Source organism: Molothrus aeneus, chromosome 3, assembly GCF_037042795.1.
Source record: "Molothrus aeneus isolate 106 chromosome 3, BPBGC_Maene_1.0, whole genome shotgun sequence".
NCBI lineage: Eukaryota > Metazoa > Chordata > Aves > Passeriformes > Icteridae > Molothrus > Molothrus aeneus.
In genome coordinates this window covers 24353119-24377716 of record NC_089648.1, presented here as the reverse complement: position 1 = coordinate 24377716, position 24598 = coordinate 24353119, and the positions used below count along the sequence as shown (strand labels likewise).

Here is a 24598-nt window from a genome sequence, read left to right as displayed (position 1 = left end):
CCCAAATATCAACTTCTGTGTGCTGTGACTGGTATTGAAGCATTTTAGCAAGAGATGGCAAATAGCTTCTTTACAGGTAGCAGTGGCTGATGTTCACTTAAATCTGTATTGAGAGTGAGAGTGTTCTCCTGTATTTGACATATTGAAAATGTTTTGGTAAAAAAATGTCTTGAAAATAGATCCTGAACTATTGTTTGAACTTCTCAGTGCCTGGCATTAAAATAAAAATCTGATGAATCTTCAGAGATTAATACAAGAGTTTTTAATACCATTATAATTGTTATTGGCTGATCCCACTGAGGTAATTTATGTATTTAATTACAATTTTCTTAGCCCTTGTAACTATACAATTTTGGGCAGTAAATAACTAATGAGCAGTTACTCCTTTTTTTTCCAAACTTCAATTTTGAAACCCTTTAGGATGATTTAAATGTTAGTTGGTTTAAATGTATGTTGGTTTTTTTCTGTTTTACTGGGCAAGCAGTAAGCAATTGAGAAACTTACAGATGAAAAAATGCAAAGTACTTCTGTTGCAATCTGAAATAAAAAAACTATTTGATATAGCTTTGATTTCATATAAAAAGTTGCTTTCTATCTAGGAATACTATGAATTGTTAAAACTCTTCTCAGCCATCTCTCACAGCTGGAAACATAAACCAGGATGTGAAGCAGCATGCTTGGAAGCCCATGGAATGTTTCCTAGGGGCTTTGACTAATGACGTCCCCAGAGAGTTTAGAATGGAGCCATGTTTGTTCTGTAACAAATATGGTTGTCCTTCAGGACTGATAATGGGAGTTACAGCTGTGCTTCCAGGACTTCACTGAGATATTTAACTTCCAAGATGTCTGATGAAAGGAAGTGGAATTTAATACCTTTCCTTTTCCTTCAGTCTAATTCATTCATCTGGTGGTCAGGTTAAATAAGAAACAGTTTTGGCAGTTCTCACTCTTACAAGGTTTTGCTTTTTTCTTTCTCTTCAAGGTTTTCCCCCAAACCTTTACTCTTAGTTGATCAAATCAGATCACAAGTGCTTTGTGCCTGCCATTGCTGGCACTGGCACAGGAGGAAACTCGAGCCATGTTTACCTTCCTCTTTTTGATGTACTGCTTCGTGTATGTGCTGACAGCAGGGGGCTGGGAGAGCTCAGATTTCGTGGCCTGCATGACATTACCTGATATATGCCATTCATGAAATGAACTGGAATACTGAAGGGCAGGGAATGGTGGTAGGGATTTCTCAGGAGAGTGGAAAGGATTTCCATTCTGGAAGGTCTGGCTTCTCGGTCTCCGTTCTGCTGGGTACGTTCTACACAGCGCTGGCAATATATAGCATATTTCCCAAATTCAGTCCTGTGGCAAAAAGAGAAATAAGGCAGTTCCTGGGGACTGATTGAAAGGATAGGAAACTGTGAGTGAATATTTCTGGAGAGGCCAGATGGGAGGACATTGAGATTTCACTCGGTGAGATTTCCAAAACATTTTTTTGCATGTGGAATTAGAAAGAAAATTAGTCAACTGAGACCAGCAGAATTGTGCCAAAGATGAACATGGCACAGGGTGTGTTGTGTAACTGCCATATTTTGGTTTTCACAGTTTTGCAACAGTCAGAGTATGCACTGCAAAATATTTTTTTTAAAACTTACAATTTTCCCAAGTGATGCACAGAAGTAACATGTACTATATTTTAGTAGCAATTCTACTCAAATTCATTTTAAAATATACGTCAAAAGATCTGATATATTACAGGAAAGATTGAAAACAAGGTATTTCAAAAAGACCAGTTGACTAGCTGGGTAATAATATTCAGGCACACCTGGAATCTGCATTCTTCTTTAAGTGAAGTTTAAGAAGCCAAAGGAATGGATGCTGGGGCAGGAAGAGTCCAACGCAGAGGGCCAAGAGCTGCAAGCCCTGAGCAAAAGGAATACATTCACTGTTTTAAACATCCTACAACATAAAACTTCCTGCTGTGCCTGCTGGCCAGCAGTGCAGCTTACTGCCAAGTTGAGACTGCTAAAATAGGAATGAAAAAACCAGAGAAAAAGCTGAGTAAATAAGCATATAACCTCATTGAAAGGCCCAATACTCTCTGTCTATTTACATGTGTACACCCAGTTTCTTTTGGGGCTGGAAGTGGGAAAACAGCTGAGTTTGTATAAAAAGCAGTTAATACAAAGGAACAGAAACACTTGGGCTGCACGCCCAAGCATTATGATATGAGGAGAAGCCTGTGCAATTTTAATTCAGCTCTCCTGTTACACATATTATGAAGCAACACATGAGACATTTTGTCTCCTACCAAATTTACGGTAACTATTGAAAAAAACAGTAATTCAATATTTTGGTATATTGTTGTTGCTCAGTATGTATTTATTGGTTTCACTTAATACAGAGTGCTCTCATGTACCCTGATAAACACTTACTAACATTGCAAGTACTTTTCTCAAAATCAGTATATCAACGCTTCACACTGAGATTTAAAAAATGTTTTTTCTCTATCTTGATTTATCTGACTTGCCTGGTATTAAACAGAAAATTGACCGCACTGGCACAGATACTCCCTTTCATCAAATATCTATACTTTGATGGAGGATAGCATTGGCTCTGTTGAAGGTATGCACTGCAACAGAAGCAAGGGTAGGAGACTACAGCAGGAATTTAGGACTTAAAAAACTTAGTGTAAGGCTGAAAACCTTTTACTGCATGTATTAGCTCTTAAAAATCATTTCAGGGGGTAAGAATAACAAGTTATTTACCTTCATCAGAGGGAAGACCTTGCCAATGGTAAGAAGAGTACCAAAGAAGAATTATAGTAAGTTTAAATTCCATCAGCCATACGTAGCTTCAGTGTGTGCTAATTGATGTGAATGTACCATGTCTGTTATAAAAGCTTTGTGAATGTTTTAGCTGTGCACACATTGAATCATAGAATGGAAGGAACCTTAAAGATCATCTAGTTCCAGCCCCCTGCATTGGCAGGGACACCTTCCACTAGACCAGGTTGCTCCAAGATGGATTCAACCTGGCCTTGAACACTTCCAGGGATGGGGCACCCGTGGCTTCTCTGGGCAACCTGTGCCAGTGCCTCTCCAACATCAGCCATCTCCCAGGTACAGGCTGTTTCTAACCAACTGGTATGGCTGCTGCTCATGGGCTACTTTCTGTGGTAAGACAAAAACATGTCTATTACAGAAGCCTTGATATGGTAGCTTCCTTTCTCATTTTCTGATCAATCTCCTAGTTCTGTAGGCATTGCTCCATCATAAGTGCAATGTTTCAGTTCTGTTAATTCTATGCAAGCTCCACATACTGGCTTTCCTTTCAATTCATTTTGTGTCTGGATGTCAGTGAATAGCTGGTAGTGGACAAAGGGAGGAATTTAATGTCTTAATAATGTGCATGCAGAGTGAATGCAGAACAGCATGGCACACAAGAGGGGACATCTATCAGAAGCCCTGAGCCTTATCTGATATTCCACTACATGACACCACAGCTTTACTTCACAGTCATGCAATTTGCTATGTGGCTTAGCCCACCAAGCTTCCTGAGGCAGCACCTCTCTTAGGAAAAAAGCAGTAAAAAAGAATTAGGTTTCTTACATTCTTACTTAACACTTGACTTGAAGACAGCCCATTTTGTGTCCACCCTTTACAAACAGCATGGGCTGAGATATATTCTACCATCAGACACACATATTTTGTTGGAGAATAACATCAGCTTTGTTTCAGGAAAACACAGCAGCAGTGAATTGGATCTTAACTCAGCAGATGCTGCAGAAGAGCAGAGCCTCTTTACCATCCTAAGCACTCTGTGTAGTTCCTTCATTGCTGCTGAAATCACCACCATTAAAATAAATACTGGGTTACCTGTATTGGTCCTGCCTGGTTTTGTGGATGTCGACGCCTGGTCTGTTTAATAAGTTGGCAACAGATCTCATTTTGAAGTTCAGGATGTGTGAGGCAGATCTGCAAAGCACTTTGGGCCAAAGATACATGGTAATCAATGGCAGGAGAGTCAACTGCAGCATTTATAAACAACTGGCAGGTCTAGATATAAAATAATAAGCAAGTGAGTTTACATACAAGGGAGCTTCAGCAAATCTTTAAGATGTTCTGTATATCAAAAGTGTACTTTAACTGAAATCACAATTAGTTAAATTAGTTTTCCAAATCATCAGTAGATTTGGAAAGCTCTGCTGGTTCTGCAAAATGGGGTGAAAAGGGGCCAGAATGGATATAAATCTATACAGAGAGACTGGAGATAAAACACTTCCTACAACCTGTGCTGTTCACTCTGTATCTAACAGAGTGAACCGTAACAGGGGTTGGAACAATTGTGGTGGCAGGCAAATTTAAGGACATGATGAACACAGCTCACCCCTCTACAGGACTTGGAAATTCAATGTCTACAGCTCTCAATGCCAGACAATGTGAAATGCTTCTGTAAGTAGTGAGCACAACACGGCAGCAAATACACAGATAAAAAATCCATAACTCAGAGCCATTGATTTACATCTTGGCTTTCCATGGTATTTTTACTGTAGGATAAGTATGACCTTGCCTATAGCCAGTACTGTCTCAGGAAAGCCAGCATTTGTTGTGCTGTGTTAGAAGAAAGGATATATATCACTTGTTGCATTTACTGTATACAATAGTTGAATTTTTAAGGGATATAAGCAAAAATACAAGAAGTGGATGGAAGCCCAATCTATTTCTAGTCTATTGTTATCATAAATGGGATAACTGAAACATGATGTGATCTGTTTCTAAATTCCCTACCTGACTTCTAAGCTGATTTATACAAGGTTTCAATGAAGGTCATACAAGTAATCTCTAATTAATTTACTTTAGGCAAGTGTCTGTGATTTGAATTAGCTCTGAAAAGGGATTTCCAAGTAGATGTAAATTTGTTTTATAAATCAAAGAAGTACATTTCCTTGTAAATTTTCATGCTGCAGGGTTGCAGAAAATAAGATGAATGTACTTATTTGAAGTGTTTCAAACATCCCAGAGAAATAAGCTGGAAAGTTTGCCTAAAAGTGTCCATCATGAAACATACAGTTCTTGTCTTGAATTCCTCTCTAGATCTGAACCATAACATCAAAATTTTCCAGATAGTGGATGCTTCAGGGAATTTGTTCTTTAGATTTGTCTAAGTTTTGTGGAGAAAGTTCATTTATCCAACCTCCACGCTTCCAACTTGTAATTTATTTCACAACGTACAGACAAAGGAACAGCAATTTTATTTTGTGTCTAAATTAGCCTTTATAGCCTGGAAGAGGTTAATGGCATTGCAGCATACTCCCTCTCATAGGCATTAACTACCTACCTGGCCTCCAACTGGCAAAGCTGTAAGGCACATGGAATTTCTCAAGAACCTAGCTGTGGCTCAGTGGTTGTGAACCACTATGTCTCCTAATCATAGAGCAGTTTTACTACACTGAGACATATATATGTATGTGTATTTTTAAAGATCTGTAAGAATCTTTAAAAGTGAACTCAATTCTTGTGAAATACTTTTAATAATTTTTCTATGGAATATTTTCTCTATTTATATAACTGAATAATTGGTCTTTTAAGAATAGCTACTTCATATGAAAATATTTTCTTTTTATTAAAAAGAGCAGTAAAATCCCTGCTTTCTATCTCGGTTTTAAATAATCCATGACTTGCCTAAACTTAAAATTTACTTTCTTTTTCTTCTGATTTTTAAAATATCTCCCAGATGATTTAAATGTATCTACATCAAAACTTTTGCCTATGATTTTTTCCCTGAGTCTAACTGAAAAAACAGCATTTCAGATACAGTTTTCTGAATGCAGACATCTGTCCATGCTGGTAGATTCTTTGGAGCTATGAACTTCAAGGTAAAATTATTATCACTTATGATGGTCATGGATTTCTCTACTAACTTGCACTTTATCAATAACTTATCAAATAAGTAGGAACACCAAAAGCTGAAGCCTAAACTGCTCCGTCATAACTAAAGATTATCTTACATTGTAAGTGATAGTCTTCGGTGAGGTAATATGGGCACATTTTGCTGCTGTCCATTAGTTACCTCCATGAAAGATAAAAAATAAACATCTCTTTTTTTCTAATCTGTTGCATGTATCTGGTAAGCCACATAATAGCCATTCTTTAGCAAAGAGTTAAAATAGTCGGTTAATAAAAAAGGCATCTGCTATGGTTTTACCTTAAATAATTTAATTGCTTCAGTTTGCAAGGCTTCTGATGGCAGTGTTGTAAGAGGGGAAGTAATTCCTTCTTTGCTATGGCAAAGGGTAGGATGTCTCCAAATTTGAGAAGCTAAACGGATAAAATATATACATTTTGCAATTAATTCAGTTCATAAGTACATTTACTAAATAAGCATTGGAAGATCAACATGTTGAAATGAAAATTAACTTACTGGCATCACCTTCCACATTTAATAATTTGCAAAGAAGTTGTTCAAATTCAGATCCAACATTTACACTGGTACTTCCAGCTGCAACTGTCAGATGATAAAGCCACGTGTCCTAAAGCAGAAAAACATAGCAGCTCATTCATTCTGTGCTGAAAGGAGCTGCTTCAGCAGGATTCTTCTCTCAACTTAAAACCCTACTATGCACTCCTTTTGAAGCCCAAAGAAGTTTGCCTTTGGTTGAATAAACACACATTCATAGTCTCTATGTTACAAGGAAGATTGGACAGTGCTCTCCAAAAGTTTTTACCCTCAGAAATCATGTCTAATTATCAGGGCATTCTTCCTTTCCTCTTCCAAATGCTTAAGTCATTTTTTATCACTGCCAGATCCTGCTAACCTGGGGATAAGTCCAAAAAGCAAAATGAGGTATACAAGATTTCTTGGGAACAATGAAGCAACAATAATAAAAATGGTTTTGACCCCACCTCTCATTGCTCCTTTACTACAGTAGGGCAAGTCTGTGCTATGTTAGTATTGTCAGTGAAAATGGATACAGTACCCTGTAACCTCTCAGCTACAGCTCTGTCTACAAGTTATTGTATGTGAGCAAAATTCTCATTACAGCATGTAAGATATTCTGCACTATCTACTTATGTAGGCAATTTTTGTCTATTTTAACAAGAATTACCTACACTAGCATTGATTTGCAGACAAACTCTGATCAATGTTAATGAAGGAGAACCTTTTCCTTGTTATATCAAAATACAACCCAGGTGACTTGTAGTCCTTGTCCTTTTCAAGAAATATTCATATCACAGCACCATACTCATAGATGTGCTACTCAATAAAAACACCCATTTATTACCTTCTCATGTTTGGATCCTATAAGAAGATAAGTGGGTCCTTGGTCTTTGGGGTGGATAACAACAGTGTAATGGGTTGATAATAAACTGCGACCACTGGCTTCGTAATCTTCATCAGAATCACAGGATCTATCAACTTCTTCAACCTTTGCCTCAAAAAGCTTGATTTGACCAAGAGGAAACTAAAAGTAAATATCAAAATTGGTGAGAGGGATAATGTTTGTTTCAGTGCATACTGATTTTGTATTATATATTATTATATTTATTATTATACACAATTTTTTCTTATTCTGCCAATAGAAATTAAAATGTGAACTACTATCCATACCTATTTGTATTTACTCATTTTCAGTTCTGCCAAGGAATTTCAGATAAGCCAGATCTTGCAGAGAGCAAAATGAGACTAACATGTGCCGAAGTCTGAAAATAAGGTTTTCAAAAATTCTTTTCCAGATCTGCCTCCATAGATAGCTAATGCAATAAATGTACGTTAGGGTGAGAGAAGTCATTCTTCAGAGTTCCCAAACCTGGTTCCAAGCAAAAATTTCCTGTGGCAAGCCTAGAACTTTAATTATGATCTTATTATTTTAGAGGACAGGAATGTGTTGTTGATGTATCTGGTTTGTTCATAGTCTAAATTCAAAAGTTAGATTTTTTGTGTGATAGACCTTCTAGTTGCTTTCTTTCTCCAGTCTGAGAGATCACAGAGCTTCAATGTTGAGATGTTTATGTAGTTAGCATCATTTAGCAGAAAATACTTTATCTAAAAAAGCCATTCAAGAGGAAATTTTCACAGAAATAATTATTTCATAGCCCTTATCAACAGGAAGCCTCAACAAACATAAATACAGCATGAAATCACTTCACAACTGGGTGATAGGACTGAGAGAGGCTGACTGGCTGCTCTACACAAAACTCCCTCCTCTCACAGCGCCACTGGTAAGGATTAAAAAATGATGTGGTGATTTGTATTTTCTGTAGTGCTTCTGAAGCATTCAACTTTTTGAGTAAGATAAGATTCTGAGAATCAAAAGATGTCGTTTCACATGTAAGTAGTCAAGATTGATTTATTCACCAAGTTTAACTAAAACACAATTGGCTGGCATTTTAGTTTGAATTCCATTTTGAAAGGAGGTCAATTAAATGGACTCCATTATTGTATTAACCACTGCAGATTGTGTAATTTATTTCTGTACAGCCACAGTCAGCTACAGAAAACATGATTTTAATTAGCATATTGTTGAACATTAGAAATAAAGTAGCTTTGGAAAACTTTTCATACATATTCTGCTTACAAAAGCTGAATTCTCATTCTGTTCCAAGTTAGCAAACTCGTTTCAATTTTACTTTAAAAGGGCAGCTCAACTTCTTCCAGATGTGAGGGAAATATTCACAAGAATCCAGCAAAATTCTTGACTAAAGAGCATGCTAAAATGCCAAAATATTCAGTGGTAAAAATGTATAAATTAAGATATGTAAAACAGAGTTTTTTCCCTAGGAGAAATTGTAAATTAATTTTAATGTCTCTGTAGAATGAGCTTGAGATTATATTTTAGCCAGTTGATTCCCAAACCCTGTTTTACATTGTTTTAAAGAGCAAAAATTTGATGGGTGGTTACTGCTATCTTATTCATACAGTTCTAGAAATGGGGTTTTGTTGAGGTTTAAACGGCTACAAAAGGAAAGGATGACAAAGGGTATAACTGGCTCTATGCAAAAGCCATGAATTACTGACTCCAGTGTGATTATCTTCTTAAAACAGAAGTACAAATACAAGAATTTCTACTGATTTTTTTTATAATGGCTCAGTGGACTATTCAAAATCCTGTTTCTGACCTGCCTCCATTAAAAAGATGTTTCTTGGTGACAAAATACAATGCCTTGGGAGCAAAGGGACAGGTGAAAGTTATGTCTAGGAAGCATCCTAGCTCTTACAGCACTGTGTACACACAGTGACATCCCAAAGAACAGGATTTGGAAGTCAACTGAGGGACAGAAAGAACATTTAAATTCTTGAAACTTGCAGTCACTGCCCACTGCAAGACACATAAGAAAGGGTTTGCTTCCAGAACTACATGACAGCTGCGTCTTTTCTGATGCCTGTCAGAAAGGGACACCTGAACTCCAGGCAAACCAGTGTCCCCCTTCATCTAGGGATAACATGCATAATGTGGATCACATCCTGTAGAAAGAGACCAGTGGATGTGGTCTGCATTGCTGGCTATTAGACAGAATCTTCCAAGTTGACAATCTGTGTATAATACGAAGGCCAACTGTACCTTAATAAAGATGTAGGTTTCTGTTTAAAGTCTACATTCTCTGAATAAACAAGAAAGGGACCTACCTTGTCTTCTTGATTACGGAAATAATACAAAGTTTTTCCAACTAGAGTACACCAAACCCTTTTGGAATATCCATGTTTCACCTGTAATTACAGAACATCAGTAATAATCATGACAGAGAACTACCGACTATTTTCACCATCTCTGAACTCTGATGATATTGGGAATGCATATCTTGGTTCAAATTCCTATCCACATCACTGGACATAAAATTAAAACTGTGTAACTCTATTAAGGGCAAAAGAATCAGAGCATTAGATGAGATGCTCATTTAAAGCCCAGTAAGGCCACTGTTGGCCTAAACAGTGTAGGAAAAAAGCAGACTGGAGGAAGAAGTGTTTTCCTACCTTTGTAAGTAATCCTTTCATGGTTGGTTTGATTTCAGACTGTACAAAGAGTGGGCTGGCAGCCTGTATTTTAAGAACATTCTGCAGTACTTTGATCCATTCCTCTAAGATGTTGGGGGAATCTGCAGTCAGGTAGTATGTTCGTTTCTCTGTGGTCAGCTGTGTATTAACAAGGAGTCTTGAGCTTCAAGAATTGACATATTTGACCCCACAGTGTGGGATTTGTAACATACACCACCCAATGTAGCTCTACAACTTCAGGGAGTTTATCTTCCCTGATGTACTTTTCAGTAATGAAACATTCCATGACCAGACAGAGCAGAGAATCTCATTCTAAATCTTTATCTGGGAAGTTCCAGGATGGCAAGTTGAAAAAACCCAGTTCTCCTTTCAGACAAATGAATTCTCTCTACCTCAATGGCTGACCCCAAGACTGCTCTCTTTATTTCTGTCCCATATGTGATGATCTAACCTTTGTGGCAATACAAAAAAAGACTCCACGTAGGCCTTTTTTTATTTTCTGTCATTGAAACAATTATTTAGTTTCAAATGAAAAGCACATTATTTAATTCCAAGTCCACTCTTGGACTTCCAGTGCAACAGGGACTGGAACAAGGGGTTGGCTTTGGGGATGGAGGGAATGCTGAAACAGCAACAGAGGAGAAAAGCAGGCACCTGAATTGTTTGTTTTCCATCACCCCTTTCAATGTGGCTGGATGCATTTAGCTCAATTTGACCTTGAGGCTTTCGAATAACATCACTCTGGTATGGAAAGAATGGAAAAAGAGTATTTTAAAGCAACCAACAAACAGCAATAAATTAATATAAGACTAATTTAAACATTAATCTTGATAAATACTTTCTAGTTAGACATTGTGTACCTTGTACACCTCTTGAAAAAGTGAGTACTGAATCACTCCCTAACAGCTCAGAAACCAGAAGTGCATGCATTTTTTTTCCTTCTAGCAGCCTTAGATTATCAGTAAACAATCTAATACAAAATAGCAGGTAAGTTACATGTACTTACTGGAGATTTGTAATACAGCAATTCACCTCCTTTAAGCACAAACCACCGTCGTTTCCAGGTCTTTACTTTACCACCCATTTTTAACAGATATCCAGATTTTTCCAAAGGTTCCTGGTTATTTAGAAGTTAGATAAAAAGTGGTTAGATACACATATATACCTCTGCCCCTCAGAAATAGGTATAAATACAGACACAGAGATATTAATGACTTAAAAGCATGCTAAATAATAATTTCATTAAGCTTTTAATCCAAGGACAACATTTTTACAGGTATCAATTAAGACAAATGTCATGCACATGGGATAACTAATAAATATCCCTACTTATTGTTATAGTACATGAAGGAGAGTAAGTGCCCTGAACTACACAAAAGAATGAAGAATATGATGATTTTACTTTCTAGTTTATATTAAACAAGGAGCAAGATAAATAAAAGATAAATGTATTCTTTTTTCCCAACTCCTAACCTGAAAACCAGATATAAAGCACTGTAATTCTGACCTCCTCACAGACAAACCTCTAGTGTGTACCTCTGCAGAATAGAGTTCACAGTTTTTCCCTGTGAAAAAAGCCTAAAATAATCTTCATCAGCAGGTAGTCAATGCACTTGTATGTTAAGACACTAACTACTAACATGAGCCATTAGAAGTTCCTGGAGGCTGACCAATACCTCATAATGGTTTGGTTTCTTTGGCCTGTCTTTACATGTTACTCTACCTAGGATTTCTCTGATGTTTTCCCTGTATGAGGAAAGGATAGAAACTTTTTACTGCACATAGATTTCTACTGATGACTTCAGCTCCTTCTTGGAATGCCCTTCTATTCACCTAACTATTCAAATAATAATTTTAAACTGTTCTGAGTTTAAAATTATTATTTTAATAGTTAGGTGAATAGAAGGGCATTCCAAGATATGCAATCTGATACCAGACCTGGTTCCAAGAAAGGAAATTTCAAGTAATTTGAATGGTATTCTGGAGTTGTCGAGCTGTTTTTCCTTCATTATATAGGAAAGCTTAGAATTATCTTCCACTTTCCTTCACTAATTACAGTTTATTTGGCTAACAGTGTTGGTATATTTTGCTGTCTGTACTCATAAGGCAGTCTGTGAGTCAGCAAGACTGAATGAAAAGATTTGGTAGCAGTCTTTGAACATAAATATACACACAGTAGCTCAGGTGCACTTCTTCACAGAACTTCAGTACTCACATTTTTTCCATTATCACTAGATGAGGAAGAGGTCTTAGGAAGTTTCTGCTCTGGCTCTGAATAGTCTGTATCTACTGAATATGCATCTGGAGGAATAGCATAGTCACTTTCCGAGGTCACAGAAGACAGAGATGCACCTGTGGTAAAAGAAGAAAGAGAGTTCTTTATATATATTTTTTTTATTACATTAGAAACAACTGACATCAGAATAGCCATGCAGAAGGAACATCTTAATAGAATCTGCAGGCAAACATAAGTATCAACATAAATCCATCAGGAACCAAGAATTTATAGATTATCAGCACACTGAACTATTAGCTAATTCTCATTTTATCCATAATTAGATGAAGTTAAAGTCCCTTATAAATGGGATAACAAAAAAATGTCTTCTGTATATTATCACTTTCTGCTACATTACCACAGCTTCTTTAAGGAGGGAGTTAGTGCCATGAATCATATTCATTGTCTAGAAAAAAACCCCAGGATCTTTAATTAAACTAAACCTTCTTCCCCCTGCACTTTCTCTCACTCACCATAGCATCTGGATTTCTCAGGCAGCTGCCTGCATACTAAGAAGTCATACTCAACATCTGCTTTGTGTTGAAGCTGTAGGTGACTGTGTTTTGCAATCAGTATGGACTTGTATACCAAGGTTTTCTAAAAGTTTCACTTTCATATTTCAGAGGGAGTCTAGAGTTTATTAGCTTTAATCCTGAAAAAAATGCACCCTGCTTTCAATTCTAGTGGATCAGTAACAAAAATTCAAACTCCTCCCTCATTCATTACAGAAATATTTTCATGCATGTAAACGTCTTCTTTTGTAAGGACTAGTGTTCCACTCTGCAAGGTTATACTCTCCAAAACTGAAATGAAAAGCCTTTTTTTATTTGTTTGAATAATTTTCCAACTCATTTGCCAATTTTATTCTTAAAAAAAGCTTTTCTCATTTATTGCTTGGGTAAGCCACCAAGACCTTGGGAGTGGATTCTTCTCACGATGGATCTTTCATAACAAATTGCAGTGAGCTAATCATGCTTTTGGTGAAATGTGTGACTGCCTACATTTTTTAAGAATGTGATCTCAATGAAGACGTGTACATATGTGTTTTGTGGTTAAGAAAGGTTTCCACACATGAAACAATGCATGAACAAAAGGAATGGTTCCATTTTACAGACACATATAAAGTGTAGGTGAAACCAGCTTTTAAATTACCCAATTTAGCTTCCCTGTTGTGTAAGCACATAACATGAGATATGTCTGCAGCCATGGCACTGGTTTCTGCTCAGCAGGGTGGAGCTGCTGGGAAGCAGGATCTGTGGGCCCTTTTCACACTAATGTGGCAAAACTACATCACTGAAACAAGACTGGACTCCAGCTGTGGCTGCCACTGGAAAACGCTGAGTGGGACCAGTGGCTCTGTCACTCTGCTGCAGGGTCACTGAATGGAGCTCCTGGTAACTGGGATTTTTGCACGTATAACTGAGACTGCCAAATAATGTTATTTAGCATTTCTAAAGCAATATTTAATGAGGAATCTTAACACTTGGCCTCACTGGGATCTTGGACTTCCTTAGTTTACACAGTGAAGAAATACAGAGATATAACACTGATAACGTCACCTAATGAGGAAGGATGTATCTTTCAATATTATGAAGCACATTATTTCTATTTTGCAGATGGAAAACACAGTCACCTAGAACTATGAGATTTGTCTTCCACAAAACACAGAACATTACCAGATTTAAGTGTTCTAACTAAATCTTTGCACAAGACCTTAAGACAATCACTGTAAAAATGAAAGAAGTCTTCTATTGCATGAGGTGACAGAACCAAATAATTTATTAAGGGAACTTTTCCACCTGCTTTCTGATCACATGAAATTGTTTTATAAACTTGAATATATTTGTGTTTTCTTTCTAATGGCCATTTTTTTTCTAGGTAATTTTTATTTTTCTACAGTTAAAAGTCACAGGAATTCCTTGGCATGACAGAGTATAGAATGGTGCTTTTTGCTTTAAATGTACAAGCCACTTTTCCCTTTTGACAATGAGATTAATGCCTTTAAAAGGTATTTATAATAACAGCAATAAAGCCATTTTTCCTGACTGAGTAACAGATCTGGGCTTTGAGAGCCTAGTTTTTAGATGTCCATACTATTTAGTGAAGAAATCAATTCCTAAGCAAATCATGTAAACAGCCTGGTTTTCCAAAATTCCCAGAAGTTACTTTTTCTTATGGTTTCGCCCACCTCGTTTCATAGCCCGAGGACTCCCTGGACCACTTCTGCTCCGAGAGTCAGACTCAGAAGTCCTTGAGCTGGACCGAGAGCTGTCTTCTTCCTCAGATCCTGACGACTCATCTAGAAATGGGCTGCTGCTTATTTGAGTTGCTTTCTGCAGAAGTGAACACAACATCCTTTGATACCTTGCATAAAGGGTATCAGTCATTTCCCTCATACTGTGGCAGGGCTCTGCTGGCTCCACAGTACTCAGAGCTGTTCTTGCCTGATTTGTGAGTTTTGGCACAAAAATATTAACTTGAAACTCAATTCCCTCTGCCCTCTGCATACTCAACCACACCCATACTTTAAAACAGAAGCCTGGGGTAGCTCAAGGCATGGGTCTTTCCAAATTACAAAAGGCTGCCAGAAGACAAACAATGCTGTGATTACTGACTGCTGGCTGTGTGACTAGAAACAGCTTTGGCACTGACACAAAGACATTTCTACACATACACACACTTTTAATTATGACATTGAACGCCATGTGGTTCTGCTTAATAATTAACAAGCCTTTGGAAAAAAATCAGCAAGGAACTTAAGAAGAATTGACCTAGGCCAGTAACGTTTTATAGGCAGTATTTTTTTTTCCCCCAGCTATTTGACATTTCTATTACTTCTGGGGGTCTTTGATCTCTATACATCAACTTACAACATATTTGGCATGGTAGTATCAAATGTGAAATAGCAAGTTCCTGGATGTGAAGCCTAATGGTACTTTAAAATTTTCTTTAAACAGTAATACAGTTACCCCTTTCAAAGTGGTGTAGACAGGAGTGGTCATGTTCTTATATATCAGAGAAGTATATAATCCAGATATGGAAGATGAAGTCAGTGAAACAGCATCTAAAAAAGCAACAAAATTTATAAATTGCCTTCCTAATTCACCACCTAATTAACAAAAATTTTTTTTTTTGCATTGTATAACTGCTATAAAAAGCAAACTAACTCTTGAACTATTTTGGATGTGAGATTTATAGCTTTTTGAAATTTACAATGCTTTTAAAGATATAAATAAAATTGCAGTCACGAACACTACTAGCCTTTTTAAAATTGGTACCTGGCATAGATTCTTCAAAGTAGTGAAATGCAAGGTAAACTGGAGTTAACAAAATACAAATTCAGTACAAAGTCAAGATGTGAGGTACCAGAAGATAATCAATAATCTTCTAGGCTTTAAACAGCTGCTAACTAAACCTTTCTAAAAATATTTTAAAGGTCCTTGCTCACAAATTACCATAAGAAGAGAACTTTTGTCGATGAGACAATGAACAGCTAAACCACTTACTTTTATTAAGAGATTCCATGGTGAAAGCTTCAGACATCCTTAAACCAGATTTGGCTACAGCATAAATTCTACTTTCCTATACAAGCAGAATGGATTTGATAGTAGATAATTAAAATACAACAATTACTTTTGTTCTGTTTAGCCTCCTAGTCTTTGTGTTAGTGCAACTATGTGATAAAATTGTTCCTAAAATGACATTGTCAATAGCAGCTGAAAAAATGCATCCTTTTCTGTGCTGTACACTGATAGCCATAGCCTTTCTCGACATTTTTCATACAATGTAAGTAACTTACTCTTAAAAATACTATTATCAGGTGCCAAAGAAGCTATAGTAAGAATGTTTTTTAATGGAAGATTGTGTGTTAGGAGCAGAGAAATGCCATTAGAAGACAACTTTTTGACTATTTTGTGTTAAAAGGCTACAATAACAAAATGTATAATGCAAAACGTTCACTAAAATATAGAGAAGTTGTAACATAAAGTATTATTTCTGAATAATAATTAATAAATATATTTAATAAATTATTATTTAAGAAATCTCTGACACTGAAACTGCAGAATTAGTGCATTTTAACACAGTTAATTTTGGATTTTGTGTAAGACATTAATATCTATTTTAATGTCCTGACTTTAAAATTTTACTTGGAAATGTGATCAATTACTTCTGTAATTTGTAGTTGTCTGCTGTCAACTTAATTGTCTAGATTGTGAGTGGTACAGTGGTTACAGCAAGGGCACCATTCTAGGGCTGTGTTAGTGTTCAGATAAATAAATAAATGCAGTCATAAGCGTTACATCCTTGGATACACTCAAGAAGACATACATAACTTACATGTCACATGAAAAAACCTGGGTTTGTCTATAGAATAGAGACTATGTTTTTCAGTGGCAGGAGTACTGTGCTGAAAATAAAACTAGATTCTGAGCTTGTAGTTTTGATGAAGGTAAATGCCCTGTCTTGTCAATACACAGAAAGTAATTAAAATAGAGGCAAAAAAATCACAGAAGAGAGTAATGAAAATAAGTTAGTTTTGCCAGCAGGAAAAATCCCTATAAGCACACTTACCCAGGAAGGAAATCGATGCAATGGAGGCGTTGGAGGTTTGTTGCTAGCACCCTTTTTTGTCATGTCACAAAGTTCCTGGGCTTCAGCATTTTGCGCTTCAGTGGTGTCATAGGTAAACACTCCTTCATCACAGCTAATCTCCATTTTCTCTAAAATATCAGCATCTTCTCCATCCACCAGATCTATGTCTGTTTCCTGAGGTCTCCACGGACGGATCATGCTTATGGCATTTCTGTTCCTTCCAAACATTCTGTCAGAACTCAGCTGGGGCTGGCTTAGGTGTTTCTTTGCTAACACTGAATTTAGACTAAAGACATTAGGAGTCCGTAACTCTGGATGTGGCAAATTTGAGGGAAAATCTGATGGAGTTGTGTATTGAGAACCTCCAGAAGTTGCTAGAATTGGGTGTTTGAGTGTCAGAGAAGGAGTTAAAATTGGACTTGGGGTATTTGCCTCACTGGATGAGGATGAATAATGAAGCCTCTGTGATTGAAATTTCTTATTCAGTTCATCTGAAGAACTGTCTTGGTCTTTCTTTTTCCTTGTGAAGTCAGAGTTGCACTTTCCACCCGGATTGTTCAGGCCTTTTCTTTGGGACCCTTGCTGCCATGAGTATAGCTTCTTTTGCTGAGTCCTCTTAACATCAAAACTCTCTTCTTCAAAGAGAGAACTACTGTCATCAGATGCTGTCAAATACATTTCACTTCCCACTCTACTGTACCTTGCGTTCTCTTCAGATGTGTGGCTTGAAAGAGTTGATGCACACCTGGATTTCAGTCCTTTATTGTCTCCTCCATCCTCATCTGAGCTCCAGTCACTCCCAGTAGTGCATGAGTTCTTTGACATGTCACTGTCTATGTCTTTGGATGAGCCGCTTGTTCTCACATTTTTGTTCTGCTCTGAACCAGAGGAACTTTGTTGCAATGACTTCTGACCTTTATTTGTCTCGTGTACAGGACCAGCAAAGGTAGTTTCCAGGATATCCTTCTCTGGAGGAGGAATATAATGACCATGAGAAAATTACTTTAGCAAACCTGGCTGATAAATGGTTTTGTCATCATGCCTGCAAGTAGTAAGTAGGTAATAATTTCAAATGCATGAGAACATTTATGGTTTTTAATACTGTAAATAATAAACATTAAGAAAAATATCATAAAATTTTAATGTGACTGAATGCAAATTAAGTTTGCCAAAAAACTGTAATAAACATTACTCAAAGTTCTACCTGAACTAAAAATGTCAATAAATATAAAGATAAGCAGACTGGAGCCATATTTTAAAGCCATGTATGTGTGAAAACAAACAAACAAATAAAACTAACAAAAAGCCAACTACTTAAGAGGGCATACAAATTTAGCTGCTTTGTTAAATCTAAGGAAAGTTAAAGTTTAATAAAGCTTGTCAGAAAGGATTTTCATTAACAAATCAAGTATTCTGAGCATTTCTACAGTGTTTATACACAGAAATTTATTCTGGAAGCTATTATTGTATTCCCAATGGTGAATGCTTAAAATACACAAGAGTCTCATGGAAAGTACTTCAGGAAAGACGCTGTGTTAAAAATAGCTTTGTTCCTGCTCTTTGCTTTTACCTGGTTTTACAAGAGAGAGCGAGAGCTTGCTACATGTTAGTGAGGCTTGCATGTTCCCAACTTAAACTGGATGCAAGAACTAGGGTTTTTCCACACAGACACTTGGAAAAATCTGTGTTAAATACCTGTTTGAAGTTAAAGTGGACTGAATAAGACAAAGATTTTAATTTCACACACATTAAAGTAATGAAGTCCCCAAAATTATCTGTTTCCATCTAGGCAAGCCTAAAGTTCTATGTCTTATCCTTTCTCTTGAAAAAAATCACTCTTACTTCAATTCCCTCCTATGTAAAAATAGAAAGTATAATACATAGCCACCTTCATAATGAACTTGCTGTAATTTTTTTTTTTTGTGTATAAATACACAAAATATTCATAGGATCTCTTTCAGTTTCCAGTTTTCAAAAGACCTCAGCTTGCCATTTTGGATACCATGATTAACTGTGGAGAAAATACTGAAGTCATAAACAGTACAAGGGATTTGAGCAAAGGACCAGAGCAAACACAAAGGTCACAACCACCACATCTTTACTTTGCAGCCAAAGCACCCAGGAGCCTCTGCATGCTGCCAGATAATGTATTAGTGGTATTACAGAGATTCTAGTGCTCAACAGGATGATTTTTTCCTAGTAATAGAAAAGTAGCAATGAAGAGGGAGACAGTGCTGGTATGCAATTTGAACAAGCTGATTTGGATGCACTGACAGAGTTGTTGATTTTAGTTTCCCGCTTGTGTCAGAATAAAAATAGCAGTGTTGATGACAAGGTACCTGGCATGTTTTTGCCCTCAGGGTAGTCTGACTCCTTAGATGAAGCCTTGCTTATTTCTTCAAGCTTAGGAGATGGTTGAGGACTTCTTGCTCTATTTGAAAAGCATCCAAAAGTCAAACTGCTTAGTCGCTGACACTCTCCAGGCTTTTGTGTTGAAGTAACAGATTTCTTACCAGTAGCTTCTGAAGAATAGTAATTCAGAAGTCTTGTGTTAGGGAGATACAACAAGCTATGCAACTCTTCTCTTTACAGTGCAAAGTTTTTTTCTTTAAAGGTAACTAAAATTTAGAAAAAAAAAAAAGATAAGAATGTATTATAGGAAAAAAAAAGCTACTTGACATCTCCCTGTATCAGGAGAAACCCAGAGTAATGTTTCTAGTTCTTAAAGATTGATATAATAATAGAAAGAAAAAATCTTTTAACAATTTCATAGGAAATACAGAAGATTAAGTTACCAAGTTTAGAAGGTCTATATGGAGGAGGACTTCAAGAAAAAGTGAAAGCAGAAATTGATGAACTGCCTCAAACATGAAATCAGTCCATCCCTGTTCATAAAAATCCCTGTGGCAGATCCAGGAACAAAAGGCCCTTACCCTACCTGTAAAACTGTTTAAAACAGTACCACATGTTCATAATTTATAGCCTTTCACCAGCATGGAAACTGCAAATGGTAATAAATTTCTTAATATTTCTGGGCATATCAGTAACTGTGTGTTGGGAACTACCAAAGTTTTTGTCTCAGAAAGCCTTGAAATAGATCTCTCAGAAGAGAATGACTAGAAGTGTATGGAAGAAGTATGTTGCTACTTATCAAAAGATAGCAAAGGACCAAAACTATCTGGTTTCTTCATTAACAGAAAAGTGCATTTTAGTTTAAAAACTTTATATTGTATATGAATTTGTAAATTTCTCTATTCTCATATATTATGCATATTATGTGTGTACACACTCCTCTACACACATTTTTAAATATCTGTGTATTTACATGTATATGTAAGATACATTACCAAGAAATGAGGGGTAGGTAGCAAATTAACAAAATTTTCATATGATAGTAAATTGTCAGATCAACCAAATGTGGAGAGGACAAGGGGAACCTTCAGACACGCTTAAGTTGGTGAACAGGCAACATGGTGGTGAATAAAATTCAACTTTGATCTTATATTAATGCTTCTTGGAGGGGATATTCCTCTCTTTTTATTTACACTTCATGAGTTTTAAATTTATTATACCCATTTGGAAACAAACTTGGTGATACTGGGTCTGAATTAAGATTGTGGATCACTGTAGTCTAAGGTAGTAACTAAAAATATCTGATTGGAGTTCTGATTCCCAGCTGACCATTTGCTGGAAAAAGCAAATGCAGATTGACATTCATGTGTTCTTTAACAGTTTTATGACCACCTATGCTGTAAAGATGTGAAAGCAAAGATCTGTCCTAAATCCAGTAAAATCTTAGTACTCTTAAGATTTCTTAAGTAAGTGATCTTACTACTCTTAAGTAAGCAGAACCTCTTAAGTAACAGAGGTACTCATTCACCCCACTAATACCAGCTGTGCCTTGTCTTTGTGTCTTTTCAGCATAAAACCAAATGATTCCTTCCTAACACCTTCATGTGCAGTCACTCTGATGTCACTTCATACTCTCTGAGATCTTTGTGATTTCACAGAATATTTTCAATCATGTAGATGCACACATTAATAGGGAATAAAAAGAAATATGCCATAGAGAGAGAAGTTTTCAGAAGATTTGTACATTTACCTTGCAGTTTAGATTGTACTGTTTTCATCTCTTTGGTTTGCTTTTGGTTGATCAAGCGAAGGTTCTGATTTTCCACCTCTAACTAAAAGCATATAAATGTAATCTCATCCATTGGTGAAACAAATCTTAAAGTCATTACATCTTTTATGTTTTCTCTGAATTTCTTCTTATCTAAGGATAGAGCTAGTTCAAATAATCTCCTCTCTGCTACTCTAAATACTACTCTAGGTATTTAGAGTAGTTCTTTCATTTAGAGTTGTTCTTTTATTTAGAGTTGTTCTTTATTCTGAACAACTAAATTCCCTGCAATGATTATGTTCTCAATTCTGCCAAAATCATTCCCCCAACCAAGCAAACCCATGACTGCTTTAAAAATCCTTAATAAATAAGAGGAAAAAGAAAACTGCATTGGCATTTTTAATAAAAGCGGAAGGCTAGAATTACAAACTCCTGTGCCACTTGGCAAAACCAAGAGTGAGCAGAGGAATCAGTAGGAATGCTAGTCCTAATGCCTCCTTACTATCCCACAGCAAAAATGAAAAAAAACCAAAACAGGTGCCAACAAACTTTATACCAAACAAAAGTGTTTGTACAGGAAATAAAAAAACCAACAACCCATTGCTGTAGCCCCCCAGTGGGAGGTAAAAGATGCTAGTTCAAACTCCTGCCCCAGATTAGGCAAACAGATTTGAATCTGAGTATCCCTTGCCACAAAGAAGGGAGCCAGCAATTCCACTTCCCACTGAGTGACACTTAGTCACATCTGTGAAACTGGCTTGAGATTTTCCATAAAGAGTAAGTAAATACTTTGAGTCATACTTGATTTTGTCCAAACTTTTCCCTGGTAATTTTAGCTAAATTTAATGGCATTTTTATTAAATTAATTCTAAATAATTTACTTTAGCCCTCAGAGATGAAAAGTAAATGTTTTATGTAATAACCTTCTAGTTTCTTACTTCAAAAACAATAACTTAACTGTTTTTCGACTTGAGTATAACTTCCAGTTAACTACAAGAGAGTAAGATTTTAACTTGTACAGCCAACTTTGAATTCTACATCCAGGGAGGAGAAAGCACAGCTGCACCCCAAAGCTGACAGCTTTAGGCAGGGCAGAGACATGGTTATCTTACCACAGCAGAGAAAAAGGGAGACAACTGGTCTCTTGAAACTAGAGCTGGTGTCCCTGAAACTATTCATGACTAAGAGCAGTGTGGGCATTGTGAAATAAAAAATGATTAAGGCCTTTTTTCTGCCAGGCCCCAGCAGGCTTGGTCGGCTTTCTGGAGATTATTCACACTTCAGGCATCTGCTTGAATAAGCTGAGTTTGCCAGCTAAGCTCTCTCAGCTAGTGGAGAAGTTGACATTTCAGAGACCAGTGCTGGGTCCTTTCTCCAGAAAGAGGACCCAGATCATACTGGCTGACCAAATCAGACATCAGAATTTAGGTGACATGGACACTCTGCTCTCTGTGCTGTTGTTTTCAATCTCCTCTTTCCAGCAAATAACTAGAAAATCAATGAAACTGGGAAGCAATGTTTCCAAGGCAGCAGGCCTTTAACAGCCAAAAGGTCTAAGGAATATCCAGTCACACCATTATATTTCCTGTGTAAGTATTGTAGCAAGAGTTATATATACCTCATGAAGCTTGACTGTCACCCATTCTTTTATTTTAGCTGCTTTTTCTTCTATGATTTTTGCTTCTTGCAGTCTTATTTGCTTCTGGAAAAAATTGACATAAGCATATTTTTCACTGAGTAATATCATCTGCCTGAGTAGTATCTTCAGACACAAATCCTAAGATTGCTTGAAGTAATTCAGGCTCCTGGGTAATGGATAGTGATTTTTAAAAAATGAGGAATAGAGTCTTCACAAAGGCTGGTATTCCTTTTTCCTCTAGTAAGAATGAAAGCTCTTCAGGGGGGACAGTGAAGAGGAATATCATCTTTCCCCTCTTAAAGGTCACATGTTCTTTCAATGGAAGCCAGAGCTTAATTTGAAAAGGAATAAACATTATTCAAATTATATACTTCCAATGGGAACCTCTTTAATCAAACAACAGAAATAATGGTAAACTTTTCTGTCCTCCATTGATCTAAATTTTTATTCTACTTTTGTATAATTAAAAAGGGGATTGATGTTTCTCTTTTTTAACACAATTATTCCTAACCTGTTCTTCAAGTTGTTGCTCCAATTTTTGTATTATATCATTTTTATCTTGTATCAGGATCTCCAGATCTTGACATCTCTTATACAACCTGGTTTCTGATTCACTTGTTTGAACATTTGCTGCTTTTAATTTCTCTTCCATGATCTGCACCTATTTGGAAAGTCAAATATAAAAGTTTAAGGAACATAACACTCCAAGTCAAAGCTAGTAATTTAATCACGAAATAAACTTAAAATTGCCTGTGCACTTAAGAGTCAAGACAACCCTGCAAAGTTTTGAAGCCTATTTGAGAAGAAACCACACAGTTCCTTACATCTTCCTATTCATGTAATACCAACAGGACTGGCAAAGCACTGAAAGATCTTACACAGGTTTTGTTAGTATCTGTGAGAGGCTTCTAGTCTTGTAACACAGAAGCTTTTAGAAACACCAGTATGGGAAGAATGCAATTTATCTACAGGGAGCTGTAAACAATGTTTTAATAAATAAACAATTGCAGACTATAAAAAACCCCAGGAAATTATCGGTAGCATTCTAAATAATTGCTTAAAAATACTTGGCTTGTAGTCAGGAATGTTTTCTAACTCCAAATTAGTACATGAACATTCTAGTCTTATAATTTTCAGTTTCTATCTGTCTCACAGCAAGATATGAGGAATGTTTCAGGGATGCCAGAGGTATGTTCATAAAATGTCTACAGTAGCTTAAGTCTGCCATTTGGAATCAAAAGGCAACTTCAGTTAAATATTTAGCTATGATCCCATTCTTTAAACGATGTAACTTCTACAAGAGGAACAAACACAGAACAGTTTTATTTAGATGCTGTATTGGGTAGCCTGATTTTATTTTCTTACAGATCTTCTAAAACAGACCATTGTTTCCTCTCCCCTTTGTTTCCACATTCACCATGTATCAAAAATTCATGATGCACCAATGAAGAAGCTCATTCCATGTATCTACTTTTGGTTTGTGATGTTAGCTTTGACTTTATTGAAATGAATTGAATAGTGAGCAAAGAAAGGTGTTAGAACTCTCTGTTAAGACAAATCAATAGACTTTAAAGGAAACTGTCTTCTTCTCCATTTTTAGAAGTACTTAAAAATCAAGCAATTTTTTGAATTTCACCTCATTAAAGTACCACATGCACACAGCTAGTGGAGATATTTATTCCATTTATACCTGCTGAAACGCTCTCTCTGCTTGACGATCAGCATCTATAACTTGCTTCTCAAGCTGCTGCATCTGTAGATGTATAAAAACATACAGTTAAATGGCCATACCTTCTGCCTCTCATCAGAAAAATATATTTTCATGGTCTGTTTTGAAAAAGGAAAGGACACGTGGTGGGCAGGAACATAAAAATAAAAGGATAAACTGTGTGTGTCAGACTGAGAAAAGAATTCACCATCATGACTGTATTAAAACATTGTCAATATTCTTCAACAGAAAAAAATATATACACCTTTTTTCATAATTAAT

At 36.4% G+C, this 24598-nt stretch overlaps 1 protein-coding gene across 1 annotated transcript in view; it reads right to left on the bottom strand.

Moving 5' to 3' along the window:
• PLEKHH2 (pleckstrin homology, MyTH4 and FERM domain containing H2) overlaps positions 1 to 24598 on the bottom strand; it is a 49305-nt gene that overhangs the window by 10534 nt on the left and 14173 nt on the right. Inside the window, exons 2-21 of the mRNA XM_066547862.1 lie at positions 24299 to 24361; positions 23120 to 23269; positions 22588 to 22671; positions 20952 to 21033; positions 19189 to 19371; positions 16829 to 17817; positions 15763 to 15838; positions 15226 to 15320; positions 14445 to 14589; positions 12197 to 12333; positions 10988 to 11098; positions 10636 to 10722; positions 9961 to 10119; positions 9616 to 9696; positions 7274 to 7453; positions 6412 to 6520; positions 6196 to 6308; positions 3867 to 4046; positions 1814 to 1911; positions 1173 to 1350 (exon numbers count right to left, since the gene is read on the bottom strand). Coding sequence (XP_066403959.1) covers positions 1173 to 1350; positions 1814 to 1911; positions 3867 to 4046; positions 6196 to 6308; positions 6412 to 6520; positions 7274 to 7453; positions 9616 to 9696; positions 9961 to 10119; positions 10636 to 10722; positions 10988 to 11098; positions 12197 to 12333; positions 14445 to 14589; positions 15226 to 15320; positions 15763 to 15838; positions 16829 to 17817; positions 19189 to 19371; positions 20952 to 21033; positions 22588 to 22671; positions 23120 to 23269; positions 24299 to 24361 — 3300 coding nt within the window. The remainder of the gene's footprint in view (positions 1 to 1172; positions 1351 to 1813; positions 1912 to 3866; positions 4047 to 6195; positions 6309 to 6411; positions 6521 to 7273; positions 7454 to 9615; positions 9697 to 9960; positions 10120 to 10635; positions 10723 to 10987; positions 11099 to 12196; positions 12334 to 14444; positions 14590 to 15225; positions 15321 to 15762; positions 15839 to 16828; positions 17818 to 19188; positions 19372 to 20951; positions 21034 to 22587; positions 22672 to 23119; positions 23270 to 24298; positions 24362 to 24598) is intronic.